The sequence below is a fragment of the Panthera uncia genome (assembly GCF_023721935.1).
Source record: "Panthera uncia isolate 11264 chromosome B2 unlocalized genomic scaffold, Puncia_PCG_1.0 HiC_scaffold_25, whole genome shotgun sequence".
NCBI lineage: Eukaryota > Metazoa > Chordata > Mammalia > Carnivora > Felidae > Panthera > Panthera uncia.
In genome coordinates, this window is record NW_026057581.1 from 10,974,866 (window position 1) to 10,991,377 (window position 16,512).

A 16,512-nucleotide genomic window follows, 5' to 3' on the forward strand; every position below is an offset into this window, starting at 1 on the left:
AGGGTTGATGGGGGGTGGGAGGCAGGGAAAAGTGGGTGATGGGCATTGAGAAAAGCACCTGTTGGGATGAGCACTGGGTGTTTTATGGAAACCAATTTGACAATAAATTTCATATTAAAAAAATAAGCCATATCATGCTTTTGTCTATCAGACTGGAAGAACTACTAAGATTAATGGTACCCAGTGTTGATGAGGTATGGAGAAATAGGTTACTCATGCACAGTTGGAGGGAGTGTAATTTTGCACAACTTTTTGGAAGGGTAATTTGGTAGCATCCACCAGCATTCAAAACATCTGAGCTTTGTTGACTCATTAATTCTCCTTTTAGAAATCCACCTTTCAGAAATATGAGCATGAGGGTATAAAAATACAAGTCAAGCATATTTCCTATAGGATTATTTGTAAAAGTAAAACAATGAAAATAAATGGGATAGCCATCAAAAATTAAAATCCAGAAATCAGAACAGTAGTGTAATCTGTCAATAAATTCAATAACTAGTTTTTTGAAGAAAAAACCAATACAATGAACAAAATTCTGGCAATGTTAATAAAGAAAAAAAGAGACTACAGGTGTAGAACACCAAGGAAGAACAGTTTAAGTTTAAGCCTCAAGCCCTCAATCCTTTGTGGAAATTCAATAATTTTATTCCTATGGTTTTTAATACAAAGAACTCAAGCTCCAGGAGAGCTAAAGTCTAATTTGTACTCCAAACCAAGTAGCAGTGCAGTTTGTTACCACTGAGGCTGACCCATACAGACTTCAAGACCAAGTCCAGAAGACATTATATAATACCCTAGAAGGTCTGAAAAATAATTACTCATTTACACAGCTGGTCCTTCAGAGCTTTTTACCTATGCTTTCTGATGAACATTATTCAATGTACTGAAGATACATTGATATAATATGACAGTTTCATTCCAAATAATCCAAATGGATTATTTTTTAGAAAAAGAAAAGTTGCTAAAAGTTGCTCAAGAACACGAAAACCTAAAGATACTTATAACTGAAAAAATTTAAAAAATCAAAGAACTCTCTATTTAATGGTTAATCTTGTAGTTAGTTTTTAATTCTCATTTTCTAGCCTCATTGTGTTAAGCTCAGAAATGATGCTTGTGTATTTTTTGCATTTTAGAACTTGATACTAATTTTGAACTACTGTATGATCAATTTTTAAATGTTTCATAAGGTATTGGAAAAATAATCAATGTAAGTGGCACTTTCTAGCTAACCTGCAAAAGCCAGAATATTCCTTATTTGCCTACCTGTCATCTATTTTTTAATTGTAAAAGTAAAATATGCTTGTTATAACAAATTCAAACCATGAAGAAATATCTTTGCATCCCAACAGATGGTCACGTTGTCTATATAGATCTTTCTACTTGTGTTCGTTTTAAAACATAAAAAATATTTTAATTGCTACAACTCTTTAATATTTGCTTTATTAATTTATTTCTCCAGCATTCCTTTAATATGGTTTGTTTCCCTTTCTTAACTTTTTTGCCAGTATGCTTATCACTCTATAATCTTTCATACAGTGTCTCCATTGTTACTAATTTATTATTGCAGTATTGCTGTCTTCTTTGGTTCAAGACTTATTTAGAAGTGGGGTGCCTGGGCCCCTTGGTGGCTCATCAGTTAAGTGTCTGACTTTGGCTCAGGTCATGATCTCACGATTTGTGAGTTCAAGCCCATCTTGGGCTCTGCTCTCAGAGTGCAGAGCCTGCTTTGGATCCTCTGTCTCCCTCTCTCTCTCTGCCCCTTGCTCTCAAAAGTTATTTTTGAGAGAGACAGAGGAGAGAGAGAGACAGAGTGCAAGCAGAGGAGGGGCCGTGAGAGAGGGAGACACAGAATCCAAAGTAGGCTCCAGGATCTGAGCTGTCAGCACAGAGCCTGACGCGGGACTCACATTTATGAGCCTTGAGATCATGACCTGAGACAAAATCAGACACTTAACTGACTGAGCCACCCAGGCACCCAAAAATTAAAAAAAAAAATTTTAAAGCCTGAAAAGACTGTAGATATTGTATATAAAAAATTATTTAGAAGAGTAAACTTTTTCAGTGGTTGGGCTATCTTACTAAATCTTCTGTTCTTCTTGGTTTTAGCTTTACTACCGTGTCCTCAAACACCATGGCCCATATAATATTTACTTTTTAGGCTCTTCAATTTTCATTTAACCCTCATAAAGGATTAAGTCCATAAGACACTGGAAAAACAAGTGTTTTCTCTATTTTTAGAGTTCTGATGATCTTTGCAATGAATCTCATTAATAATATAATTTCGATTTTTTTAATCAGAGTCATAGTTATTTTGCGAACTCAGTCTGTCCAAGACAGAAGTACATATTAGAGCCCACTACTTTTGTATTTTTAAAAGATTCATCTTTCTGCATTTTTAACAGTTATCGCTGAACACATTTTCATGAAAAACAATTCAACGCTGTGGCAGGCAGAATTCTAAAAATGTTTCCAAAATCCTTGCCCCCTGGAGGACATGCTGGGTATAATTTCTCTCCTTGAGTGTGAAAGAGTTCTGTGAATATGATGGGCTGTTACTCCCATGATTAGGTTACATTATATGGCAAAGGTAGAAGGGATTTTGCAGATAAAATTAACCATACCTAATCAGTCAACTTGAAGTTAATCAAGAGGGAGATTATTCTGAGTGGGCTTGACCAAATCAGGTGAGTCCTTTAAAACAGAGTTTAAAGGTCAGAGATGAAAGAGGTTGCAAGCTGTGGGGAGAGACAGATTCTCATGTTGGCCTGTCGTGAACTGCTTATGGAAGGGGCTGTGAGCCAAGGACTTGAGGGCAGCTTCTAGAAGCTAAGAACAATCCCCAGCAAGTGAACGATTATCCAGCAAGGGAATACAGACTTTGGACCTACGACCTCAAGGAATGTAATTCTGTTAATAATCTGAATCTAGAAGAGGACCTCAAGCCTTGGACAAGTTCTAGAGGAGAGAGTACAGCTCTAGGGCATCGTGATGGGATTTCAGTCTCGCTAGACCCTGACCAGAGCTCTCACCGTGTCAGACTTGTGACGACAGAAATGATGGGATAAGTGGGTGTTGTTTGAAACCATTTGGTGAGGTAATGTGTTATGCACCAATAGAAAGCTAACACAGCCCCATAAAGACTTCTGAGAGTTGTGTTTTCAGTGTGATGTATATCCTTCATCATTATAAAGTAGTAACCTTTAATTTTTTGCTTAATGTATTTTCTTTGAATTTTATTGTATTATATAGTATTAGTAATGTGACTCCCACTTTCTTATTTTTTACATTCCCCTATTTTTCTTTATCCATCCTTTTAGTTGTAATATTTTGAGATGCTTGGATTTAGATGTGGCTTTTAAAAATAGTGTGTACACTTGTTGAATTGAGTTTCTGTTTTCCTGTGCTACAATGTATCACATTTATCAAACCCTATGTCTACAATAAATTTGGTCTTAGGTTTCCTCTTGCTGTGTTTCTTCTATCTCATTCTTCCTTTTATTTTCTGTACTTTGGCATATAACTTTTTTTCTTTTTTCTCCTCATGTTTTAGAATGGGTGCATTTATTTTTTAATAATTTTTTTTTTAGAAATTAAAAAAGAAAATTTTAATTTTTTCTAAAGCATCTTCAACCTATATTTTTCCTCAAGGTAGAGACTGTGACACTTGTCCCCTTGTATCCTCAGTCCCAATCACATAAAAGTGTCTAAAAAAAATGTTTCATTTGCCAAATCAAAATCACTAGGCTCTAAGCAAGTGTCCTGGTTAAATAGCTTGTAGCACTTTTTTTCAAATTTTTTTCAAAGGCACTTAAAAATATTTGATTTTTCCCTTTGGATTGTATTTTTTCACGTTGATTACAAAACATTTTCGAAACCTGTAATCTGTAGCAGACAAAAATAAATTGATAAATTAAAAGGTAATTATGTTCTTTCGAATGTGTTTTAAATTTCACTGGGTGTGGGGCCTGGCTGGCTCACTTGGTAGAGCATGTGACTCTTGATCTCAGGGTCACGAGTTCGAGCCCCATGTTGGGTGTAGAGATTATTTAAAAATAAAATCTTAAAAAAATTACTGGGTCTTTAATAACACAGAGGATTATGAGAATTTTAGTAATCAAATGCATATAATGCTTATTCTGACAAACTCGAACAATAACGAATAGAAAGAGAAAAGGTCCTTCCTTCCTACCTCATACGCCAAAGATAGCCATTATCGCCATGTTGCTATCTTTCTAAATAGTATTTTTCTCAATGCTAGAACGATGACAATAATATTGACTAATAGACGAGAGGCCAAGATGGTGGAACAGCATGGAAGCTTTTTTTGTGTGTCTCTCGCCCCCTGACATGCAGCCAGATCAACACTAAGCCATCCTGCACGCCTAGAAAACTGATCTGAGGATCAACAAAACAATCTGCACAACCTGAACCACAGAACTCAGCAGGTGCACCGGGTGGGGAGGTGAACTTGGGGAGAGAGAGAAGCCGCCGAGGGAGGATGGCGATGGGAAAGCATTTCCCACACCCCCTGAAAGCAGCTGGAGAGAAAAGAAAGAGTGTGAACAAAGGGACTGAACAAAAAGGGGAGAAAGGAGAAAGGAGAGGGTTTAAATTCCATGAAGACTCTAAACAGGGGGAGCGCAGAGACTGAAACAACACAGCCGGATACCCGGCGGTGCTCTGGTGGGAAGGGCGAATCCCCAGGAGCAGAGTGAAGTCCGGGGGTCTTTGGGCCACACGGGGAGAAGCGGTTCCCCTGCTGGGAGGACACCCGGTAGAGGCTGTGTGGTCACCTGGTCTCAGCAGACGCCAGAGAACAACCACATTCGCTGGCGCTGGAACAAGGTCGTTAAGGGGGAAGCCTGGGGTCAGATGTGTGTCCTGACTTACCATAATCCCTGAAACGCTGCTGCTGCACCATCGCGTGAACTTTTTCTGGGGCGGGCTGGCACCCGGCTGCAGTCTCGCGGAATCGGCAGCAGCACGGTCTCGAGAACGTTCCTGGGGGCTGCCGGCACCGGCCAGTGCTCGGTGAGACCCTCCTCCAGAGGATCTGAGCGGGTGGAAGCCTCGGTCCCTCAGAAGTGAGGGGTCGGAACCCGGCCACATCTGAGATAAAACTCAGGAGGCAGGTGCCGCTGGGCAGCCTGACGGTTTGGTCACCGACACTGTAAAAGCGTGGGGGTGGGAGGAAGCCGGAGACAAAGTAGGGGTGCTCAATTGCCAGGGAGAGCACAGAGATCTGATACTGGAGAGTGGGTACCTGGGTGACGACATTTTCACACCTCCCGCGCATGCGTGTACACGGCTATGAGCGCCGCAACAATCCACCCGCAAGCTAAGCAGCGCCATCTAGTGGAGAATGGAGCCATTACACTAAATCCCGCCCAACTGAGCCAAAAGTGCTCTTGACAAACACAAGTCTCTCCACCTGCTTAGTTTACCGACTATAAAGTACTTCATAGTTTGACTTCTAGGGGAAACGGGATATAATTTCAATCGTATTTCAGTCTGATCGCTGGTCCATCTATTCAATTTTTTTCTTATTCTTGAATACAGAAAGAAAAAATTTATTTTTATTTTCTATTTTTATTAAAAATGTTTTTATTTTTTAAATTATTTTTTACTTTTTTGTAATTGGTAAAAATCCCATTTTGCTTCCATCATTTCATTTTATTCTATTTTAGTGTATTGATTTTTTTCAAATTTTCAAACATTTTCTTAATTTTTCTTTTTTTCCCCCTTTTTTTCTTTTCTTCTATTTCCCTTTTTTTCTCTAATCTATCAAGCTCATTTCAACACCAGACCAAAACACACCTAGGATCTAGCATCCTTTATTTGATTTTTTTGTGTTGTTTTTAATTTTTTTCTTACCTTATTAATTCCTTTTCTTCCTTCAGAATGATGAAATGAAGGAATGCACCCCCAAAGAAAGAACAGGAAGAAATGATAGCCAGGGACTTAATCAACACAGATACAAGCAAGATGTCTGAAGCAGAATTTAGAATCACAATAATAAGTATACTAGCTGGGGTTGAAAATAAAATAGAATCCCTTTCTGTGTAGATAAAAGAAGTAAAAGCTAGTCAGGATGAACAAAAATTCTGTAACTGAGTTGCAATCTCAGATGGATGCCACAACGGCAAGGATAGATAAAACAGAGCAGTGAATCAGTAATATAAAGGACAAACTTCTGGAGAATAATGAAGCAGAAAAAAAGAGGGAGACTAAGGCAAAAAAGCATGATTTAAGAATTAGAGAACTCAGTGACTTATTAAAAAGGAATGACATCAGAATCATAAGGGACCCAGAAGATAAAGACAGAGAAAAGGGGGTAGAAGGTTTATGTGAGCAAATCACAGCAGAAAACTTCCTTAACCTGGGGAAAGACACAGATATCAAAATCCAGGAAGCACACAGGATTCCCATTACATTCAACAAAGACCAACCATCAACAAGGCAAACCAATAGTCAAATTCACAAAATACTTAGGCAAGGAAAGAATCATGAAACAGCAAGGAAAAAAAAAAAGTCCTTAACCTACAAGGGAAGACAGATGAGGTTAGCAGCAGACCTATCCACAGAAACTTGGCAGGCCAGAAAGGAGTGGCAGGATATATTCAATATGCTGAATCAGAAAAATATGCAGGCAAGAATTCTTTATCCAGCAAGGTTGTCATTCAAAATAGAAGGAAAGATTAAAAGTTTCACAGACAAACAAAAATTAAAGGAGTTCGTGACCACTAAACCAGCCCTGCAAGAAATTTTAAGGGGGATTTTTCTCTGAGGGGAGAAAAGAGGAAAAAAACAAAAACAAAACAAAACAAAAAAACAAACCAAAAAGACCAAAAGCAACAAAGACTAGAAAGGACTAGAGACCACCACCAGAAACTCCAACTCTACAGGCAACATAATGGCAATAAATTCATATGTTTCAGGACTCACTCTAAACGTCAATGGACTAAATGCTCCAATCAAAAGACATAGGGTAACAGAATGGATAAGAAAACAAGATCCATCTATATGCTGTTTACAAGAGACCCACTTTAGACCTAAAGACACCTTCAGGTTGAAAGTAAGGGGATAGAGAACCATCTATCATGCTAATGGTCAACAAAAGAAAGCTGGAGTAGCCATACTTATATCAGACAATCTAGACTTTAAAATAAAGACTGTAACAAGAGATGAAGAAGGGCATTATATCATAATTAAGGGGTCTATCCACCAAGAAGATCCAACAATTGTAAACATTTATGCTCCAAATGTGAGAGCACCCAAATGTATAAATCAATTAATCACAAACATAAAGAAACTCATTGATAATAATACCATAATAGTAGGGGATTTCAACACCCCACTAACAGCAATCATCTAACAGAAAACCAACAAGGAAACAATGGCTTTGAATGACACACTGGACCAGATGGACTTAACAGATATATTCAGAACATTTCATCCAAAAGCAGTAGAATACACATTCTTCTCCAGTGTACATGGAACGTTCTCTAGAATAGATCACATACTGGGACACAAATCAGCCCTCAACAAGTACAAAAAGATCGAGATCATACTGTGCATATTTTCAGACCACAATGCTATGAAACTCGAAATCAACCACAAGAAAAAATGTAGAAAGATAACAAATACTTGGAGACTAAAGACCATCCTACTAAAGAATGAATGAGCTAAGTTAAAGAGGAAACTAAAAAGTACATGGAAGCCAATGAAAATGATAACACCACAGCCCCAAACCTCTGGGACGCAGCAAAGGCGGTCATAAGAGGAAAGTGTATAGCAATCCAGGCCTTCCTAAAGAAGGAAGAAAGGTCTCGGATACACAACCTAACTTTACACCTTAAAGAGCTGGAAAAAGAACAGCAAGTAAAACCCCAAACCAGCAGAAGAAGGGAAATAATAAAGATTAGAGCAGAAATCAATGCTACTGAAAAAACAAAAACAAAAACAAAACAAAACAAAACAAAACAAAATGGTAGAACAGATCAACGACACCAGGAGCTGGTTTTTTGAAAGAATTAACAAAATTGATAAACCACTAGCCAGTTTGATCAAAAAGAAAAAGGAAAGGACCCAGATAAATACAATCAAGAATGAAAGAGGAGAGATCACAACCAACACAGCAGAAATAAAAAACAATAATAAGAGAATATTATGAGCAATTATATGCCAATAAAATGGGCAACCTGGAAGAAATGGACAAATTCCTAGAAACATATACACTACCAAACCTGAAACAGGAAGAAATAGAAAATCTGAACAGACCCAGAACCAGTAAGGAAATCGAATTAGTAATCAAAAATCTCCCAGAAAACAAGAGTCCAGGGCCAGATGGCTTTCCAAGTGAATTCTACCAAACATTTAAAGAAGAGTTAACACCTATTCTCTTGAAGCTGCTCCAAAGGGTAGAAATGGAAGGAAAACTTCCAAACTCTTTCTATGAGAAGAATTACACATCGTTAAAGGTGTCACCTGCGTTTGTCACACAGACACACCTCTGGGTAGTAGCACATCCCGGATCTTCTGACTTCCATGCCAGCGTTCCTTCTAATTAGTGCAAGACCTGCTTTAGTCTCTTGAAGAGTTAATGAAATATGAGCTTTTTTTTTCCTCAGAAGATAAGCCCTGTTGGAAATATGCCTATCTGGTGAGATGTTGAAGAGACTTATTTCTGAAAACTAGAGAGTATGGAATTGATTTAATTTGATGTAATAGTTGGATAGCCATTCAGTAGGAGCATCTTACAGAATGGAGACCATTTTGCTGGTGTAGTTATTTTATTTTAATTTTTTTTAACGTTTTTATTCATTTTTGAGACAGAGGGAGACAGAGCATGAATGGGGGAGGGTCAGAGAGAGGGAGACACAGAATCTGAAACAGGCTCCGGGCTCTGAGCTGTCAGCACAGGGGCCCGATGCGGGGCTCGAACTCACGGACCGCGAGATCGTGACCTGAGCCGAAGTCGGCGCTCAACCGACTGAGCCACCCAGGCGCCCCTGGTGTAGTTATTTTAGAGGCTAACAAACCAGAGAACATTTTGATAACTCCTTGGAGAACTGGATTTTGGTTGTTAATCATGGGACATCACTCTCTGAATTCCACATCCACTGAATGCGCTTACATTAAAATATTCCTTCTTTATTCAGCTACTCGCATATCAGCAGTGTTTTAGTATATATATACATAGGGAAGTTTTGACCACTTATTTAGTGAATGTAGACAGGTGATTTGGATAACTTAGGTTTTCAAATACAATTTTTTAAAAAAGTTTACTTGTTTATTTTGAGAGAGACAGAGAAAGAGAGAGAACAAGCAGGGGAGGAGCAGAGACAGAGATTCCTAAGCAGACTCACGGAGCCCGACGCAGGGCTGGAACTCATGAACTGTGAGATCATGACCTCAGCTGAGATCATGACCTCAGCCGAAATCAAGAGCCATATGCTTAAGTGACTGGGCCACCCAGGCGCCCCTCAAATACTATTTTTTTCCCAGTAGGCATATCCAATTAATTTTGTTTTGCTTCAATTAGATAAATAGCAAAATTTCTGTTTTGATTTACCATTGCCGTCAGAGCTGACAAAGTAAGGTCTGTAAGAGTGGAGGAAAATTCCTGGTTATTCGTCCAACTTTTCTCTATCCCAGGATATGGAGAGGACATAGGACATACAACTCCTATAAATACCATATTGCCATATATTTCTATCTTTTTCCTGAAAATACATATCATATATGCCTCTTTAAAATATTTCTCTAGATCTCTGTACATCTTGCAGTAATGTTACAGGGCTGTGTCTCTAAATGTCCATAGAGGAGCATAGATTTTAGCATGCTTGGTCGCAGATGGCAGTCAGTCACCTGGAACCAGCAGTCTGCACCTGCCTAACTCGGGTATTTTCTTCTTCTGAAGAATGCCCGAAACAGGGGGGTGTCATAATATCGGCTGCATGCAGGGCAGGCTGCTGGGGGACATGTGTCATTAGCTCACCCCTGCTAGGACATGTGTACCATTCATTATGTGTAAACATAATGTCCCCCACAGGACAACGAGCAGGAAAAAAAATAAGTCTTCCCCAACACATCTCACTTTCCCAAACAAATCTACAAAACTGTTATGTTCATGGGAAGAAGGTCCATTAGAAGTTTATTGATTTACAAGTTGAAGAAATGAGGCCATGCAGTTATTATTAAAAATAACAACCCCCCCCTTTTTTTTAAATGCACACCTTCTGATTAGTTTCCAAGATGGATTATTGATATCATGGGAAATTTGTAACGGAATGTGAATAAGGCACACCTTTGTGATATTGGTGAATGGGATTTAAAAATACACATTATGGTTTTGTAAGTGTGGTCAACGATGCATTTCTTTTACCTGGCTCTTCATGGCAGTAGGGGATACCATTTTTTGACTGTGACGGTCTTAATAAAAAGCAAGGCATTGCAATAAAGGGGACTTAGAACTCAAATATTCAAAATTGTACCTTTGGGCAAAAAGCATCTTTCGATATAAAGTGTCAGGTTGTACTAGAGGGAAACGTGAAAAAACTTCTCTCCTGATAGGCAAATGTTACCCTTTGTTAGTTGCATGTTCTGTGCAAAGTCACAAAACAAACTGTAGAAGAATGAAAACCATTTGGAGAAATCTGGATGGATCATCATTGGTTAACTAGAGCTGGCTTACTTTTCCCTTATAGCACAGATACAAGCTTATATCAACTTGTCTGCCAAAGCCATTAAAAGCCCTTAAATTGTATCTGTATCTGAAGTACAGAAAGTGCCAATGGTTTAAAATAATTGTTTTGAAATGAGTATGTTTAATGAAAGTCATTTTTGGAACATGAAACTTAGGAAATGCTTCCTAAAGATTTCATGTCGCAGGCATTGGAAAAGACCCATAACCAACTGCACGCTCTTCATTTCCAATTAAATGTCACAAAGATATCCGGAATTAAGCACATTTAAGACTAAACCATGGTTCCTTCCAGATCTGGTTCTCTTTGGGTGTTTCCTGTCACAGGAAATGTCCGGTTGTAGATCTGTCAATGACAATTGACTGCAGCTAGAAAGGCAGACGAAGAAGATACGGATATGTGTGGCAAACGTGTATTAATTTTTGGCACGGGGAATGCCCTTGGGACAGGCGGGTAGAAATAGTCTATGGGCACTTGGAGTTAAGACACTGGGGACACTGGAACTGGGCTGGGGATGTGGATTTGGCAGTCATCTACACAGAAGTGATAGATGAAGTTAAGCGAGACAAATGGGCATCTGAGAGGGAGAAAAAGAAGGGAGAGGAAACAGAGATGTTTACTGGGCATCACAAAATCAAATAGAGTTTAACAGGGAAATGGTAGCGTCCACAATTTCAGTGGATGAGGAGTAGGATAAAACCACTGGATTTAATGTCCTTGGAGAGTTTTCAGAAACGTGGTGAGACTCAAAGTCAAATTATAGTAATTATCAAACAGTTATAAAACAGTGTTGCTTGCTTTATGCAAGTTGCTAATGTCACTGGACCTCAGTTTTTTCTTCTTTAAAATGAAGGGACTCTTTAGATAAACTCATCTAGACTCTAAGAAGTTGAAGTAGACATTTTCAGCTGAATGAATGAGTGAATGAATAAAACTGTATGTATTTCCTACCAGTTCTAGAAAGAATTTCCATAAATAAGGAGAAGTGGTTTGTACGGACCTCTCACTTTAAGACATCTTGTCAAAATAAGATTACGAGTAATAGATTATCTGATGGAAACTATTATCAAGGAAAGAATTTTCAAAACAATAGACTCTGGATTCTTTAATCATTTGATCTTACAAAAGGATAGTTGGTAACATCACAAAGCAAAGAGATACAGGAGACCCTTGCACTTGATTTGCTGACATTTATTTTTGCTCTGATTTTTTTGGTGAATGTACATGACATTCAGTTGTGCTACTCTGGATTTCTTACCCCTTTGCCAATATTTATTAGGTCCTCATATCACTGGTAACACTGCAATTCCATAATGTGCAAGAAAACAAGCATATTGCAAAAGCAGCATTGTCTTGGTAATTATTTTCCTATATATGCCGAAGTTTTATTGTTTTTTTTTTTCTTTCCTTTTTCAATAAATTCAACCTACTCATAAAACCAGTAGGTAACTTAGGGCCCCAGGGCTGGTAAAATAATTGAACCTCAAGTCCAAATTCTCAGTATCTGTAATGAAGCATTTTGAAAGCCTGATACAAGCCCAAGGCCAGTCAACAGAGTCTAAGAATTTTAAGTGAACTTTTTCAATATAAAATTAGGACTACTTTTTTGTTATTATGACATTTAATTAAAAAAATTATTTATTTAAATTCAAGTTAGTTAACAGTATAGTATTGGTTTCAGGAACAGAATTTAGTGATTCATCACTTACATATAACGCCCAGTGCTCATCCCAGCAGGTGCCCTCTTAATGCCCTCCCCCCATCTAGCCCATCCCCTAAGAAGCCTCCCCTCCAGCAACCCTCAGTTTGTTCTCTGTATTTAAGAGTCTCTTATGGTTTGCCTCCCTCTGTTTTTATTTTTCTTTCCCTTCCCTTTTATTCATCTTTGTTTTTTAAATTCCATATATTTGTCTTTTTCTGACTTATTTTGCTTAGCATAATACACTCTAGTTCCATCCACATTGTTGCAAATGGCAAGATTTCATTCTTTTAGATTGCCAAGTAATATTCCATTATATATATGAACCACATTTTTGTCCATTCATCAGTAGACAGACATTTGGGCTCTTTCCATACTTTGGCTATTGACGATAGTGCTGCTATAAACATTGGGGTGCATGTGTCCCTTCGAAACAGCACACCTGTATCCCTTGGATAAATACTTAGTAGTGCAATTGCTGGGTCGTAGGGTAGTTCTATTTTTAGTCTTTTGAGGAACCTCCATACTGTTTTCCAGAGTGGCTGCACCAGCTTGCATTCCCACCAACAATGCAAAAGAGATCCTCTTTCTCCGCATCCTCGCCAACATCTGTTGTTGCCTGAGTTGTTAATGTTGGCCATTCTGACAGGTGTAAGGTGGTATCTCATTGTGGTTTTGATTTGTATTTCTCTGATGATGAGTGATGTAAATTATTACTATTTAATGGATATGTAGCATGTCCTTTTTAGAGTCTTTTCTTCCCACTTAAAATTTTTCCTCCAGAAGTTTATTTACAAATTTATTGTAAGTTATTTTTCCTTATATTATACATTAAAATATATAGTATATGTATTATTGTATCCTACTAAAAAGTAAATTCATTTTCTGGGATATTTACATTAATGAAGATCTATGAGGGGGATTTTCCTAGTGAAGAGGACTTGAATTATGGAGCTGGATTCTAGACTTTTCTGACTGACAGTTATTCCAACTGCAAATGGCTTTATCTGGTACGTTGAAGAAGCCATTCTTCAGGGAAGCTGATGGCATGTTGGATACATTCCCCAATTCAACCAGAAGGGCTCAGCCGTCTTTCCTGAATCTGACATATCTGACATACGAGCAAGGGGCAAATCAAAGTGGAAAATAATAATTTTAACATGCAGAATTCATCACAGGATTTAAACAATTAGAATTTTACTTTATTTCAGAATAAGTTTACAGTTGAAAAAAAAGATATTTACTAAAGCCACGTAATTCATATGAACAAAACTTTTATAGCAAAACCTTGGTACATGAGCATTAGTAATTTGAATACTATATGGGTATAGAAGATATTTAAAAAACGGAAACGACGTATCCCAAAGGCTGTAGGAGGCACAATATATATATGCTTGTATTGGGTCTGCAAGCATTATACTAGAATTCATTACACTGATCCAACAAGTTGTGGATTGTTCAGCACTGTGTACTGAAAGGATACAAAGGAATATGCTAGTTTCTCTTGTACTGAAAAAGCATGTTCTATCAATACTACAAAATAGGAGCAGCAAGTCAAGCCAACACACAATTTCTTAGGTTTTGGAAGAAGTGTTACATCTATGGCTTTGTAACTCTCATTGTTTTGAGACTGGTTAGAAGTCTGGAAAGTGAAAAAGGAAGTCTATAATAAAACATTAACGACATACTTTACAAGGCATCTGATTATTCATTCAACAGGTTCAACACTGGGAAACAAAAAAATTTATGAGCTTGATCTTTGAGCAAAATTGTGAGGTAATCTGTCTGCCTCCTCCCACCAATCGTTTGGCATAAAAAAAAAAAAAAACTTTCTGCAGAAAAGTAAAAGTTTCCCATTTGACAATGGCAGAGGAATATTTTAAGAAAAATTAGAAATTACTTCTAGTTTTAAGTTTTAGTAACTGTAAAGAATACAAGTCTTCTAAGGGCAAGAAACTGGATAATGGTCTTTAGGATGGAATTTTCTTACGTTTTGTAAAAAAAAAAAAAGTGCCTTGAAATATGTATCATGCTGACAATGTATCCACGCTGACAAAGGTGAACATTTGGTAAAAACGAGGGAAAAAAGGTCCAAACTTTTCAGAGCATATTACTACTGCATCACACTGAAACTGTCTCAAGGGTAAAAATGTACATCTTAGATTCTCAAAGGTTTTATTTTCCAACTAGCAATTAAACTGAAGTGTCAAATTGAATCATGCAGTATTTTTACCTATCAGCTACTGTGTTCATGATATTAGGGGGACAGAATTCTCCCCTCCCCCTTAAAATGTGTAATGCTCACTAGTCATCATGTGGAACTCAAATTACACACAAAGGCAAATCATGAAGAAACGTTAAATACTTCAAAATGCCCATGAAGGCATGCCAGAAATGATGCTGTTTCTAGAACACAGAACTGCTGGAAGCCAAAACCAAAGCAGTAGGTGTTCCTGCGACTTCTAGGTCTTCAATGCTGCTTGGTTTTTTTTGTTTTGTTTTGTTTTGCTTTTGTTTCTTTTTTTGATGGGTTCAGGTCAGGGGGCTCAGTCTCTCTGGAGGTTAGCCCATAATTTCTGCAGGTTCCGTGACCAACTTGGATCCATCCCAGGCTGTCTTGAACTGTTCTGGAACAGGAAATTCTCTCTGGAAGAATGAAGAACAAAGTTACTTGAACCCGGGCTTTCTTCTGCAAACAGATGGGAGCCTGAATAGTGTCGCATGATGGACAAAGACATTTTAGGGGACCCAAGCGTGTGTTGTGGAGAGGTCCTGTGTGTCATGTGGAGACCCGGATAGTTATGTGTCAGTTCTGTCAGTCAATTCTAGCATCATGATTAAAGCTGGATCCTCCTGGGGTGCCTGGGGGGCTCAGTTAGTTAAGAGTCTGACTTTGGCTCAGGTCATGATCTCACAGTTCGTGAGTTCGAGCCCTGCATCAGGCTCTGTGCTGACAGTGCAGAGCCTATTTCGGATCCTCTGTCCCCCCCCCCTCTCTCTCTGCCCCTCCCCTGCTCATGCTCTCTCTCTCTCTCTCTCTCAAAATAAATAAATTTGAAAAAAAAGGGTGTGTGTGGGGGAAACCTAGAACCCCCTAAGAATGAGGCATTCTTCTAAGTACTAGGTATACATGGACTCAGTCAACTGATAGCTCTGTGAGTGAGGTGTTACTGAGACGCCATCCATGGGAAACAGGTCTGGGAGGTCAAGCAACTGGCTTAAGATGATATTGCTGTGAGCAGAGCGGCCAGCGGTGGACAGCCTCTCCACCAAACTCGAACCTGCACAGGATCAGCTGGGGGTCCTGTTCAAACCCAGATTCTGGGGCCCCTGAGGGGCTCAGTCGGTTAAGCGTTGGGCTTGGTTTCAGCTAAGGTCATGATATCACAGTTCGTGAATTTGAGCCTTGTGTTGGGCTCCTGTTGGCAGCTCGGAGCCTGCTTGGGGTTCTCTCTCTCTCCCTTTGTCTCCACCCCTCCCCCCGCTCTCCCTCCCTCTCTCTCTGCCCCTCCCACCCCCTCTCGCAAATAAACTTAAAAATGCAGATTCTGATTCAGGAGATCTGGGGAAGAGAATGGTCATCTGTATTTCCAGCAAGTTCCGAGGGGACACTGAAGCTGCTGATGTCCAGTCACGCTGAGTAGAAAGGTTTTATCCCGGTGTTATGGGTGTACCCTTTGATGAAATAGGAAAATGTGCTTCAGGTTATAAATTTCTTACTCTGCATCCTGCCACCATCTCTTCTCACTGGGAAATATACACCCGAGAGAGAGAGAGAGAGAGAGAGAGAGAGAGAGAGAGAGAGAGATGTGTGGGGGATGGAGGGGGGATGCAGGAGAGCCAAAACAAATGTAGTTTGGAATCTCTCTTTTCCCCAGAAAGTGATTCTGTGGTCATTTCAGGAGAGGATCCAGGGCACCTGGGTGGCTCAGTCTTTCCCGTGTCCCACTTCACTTCAGCCCAGGTCATGATCTCCTGGTTCGCTACTTTGAGCCCCACGTCGGGCTCTGTGCTGACAGCTCGGAGCCTGGAGCCCGCTTCGGATGCTGTGTCTCCCTCTCTCTCTCTCTCTCTCTGCTGTGTCTCCCTCTCTCTCTCTCTCTCTCT

At 39.1% G+C, this 16,512-nt stretch overlaps 1 protein-coding gene across 2 annotated transcripts in view; it reads right to left on the reverse strand.

Annotated features, from left to right (window-relative positions):
* Positions 1 to 13,787: 13,787 nt before the first annotated feature.
* Positions 13,788 to 16,512, reverse strand: part of CAP2 (cyclase associated actin cytoskeleton regulatory protein 2) — a 154,370-nt gene continuing 151,645 nt past the window's right edge. For both annotated transcript variants that reach the window (XM_049655011.1, XM_049655010.1), the window contains exon 13: positions 13,788 to 15,051. In XM_049655011.1, the coding sequence (XP_049510968.1) occupies positions 14,968 to 15,051 (84 nt within the window). In that variant the 3' untranslated portion in view covers positions 13,788 to 14,967. The remainder of the gene's footprint in view (positions 15,052 to 16,512) is intronic.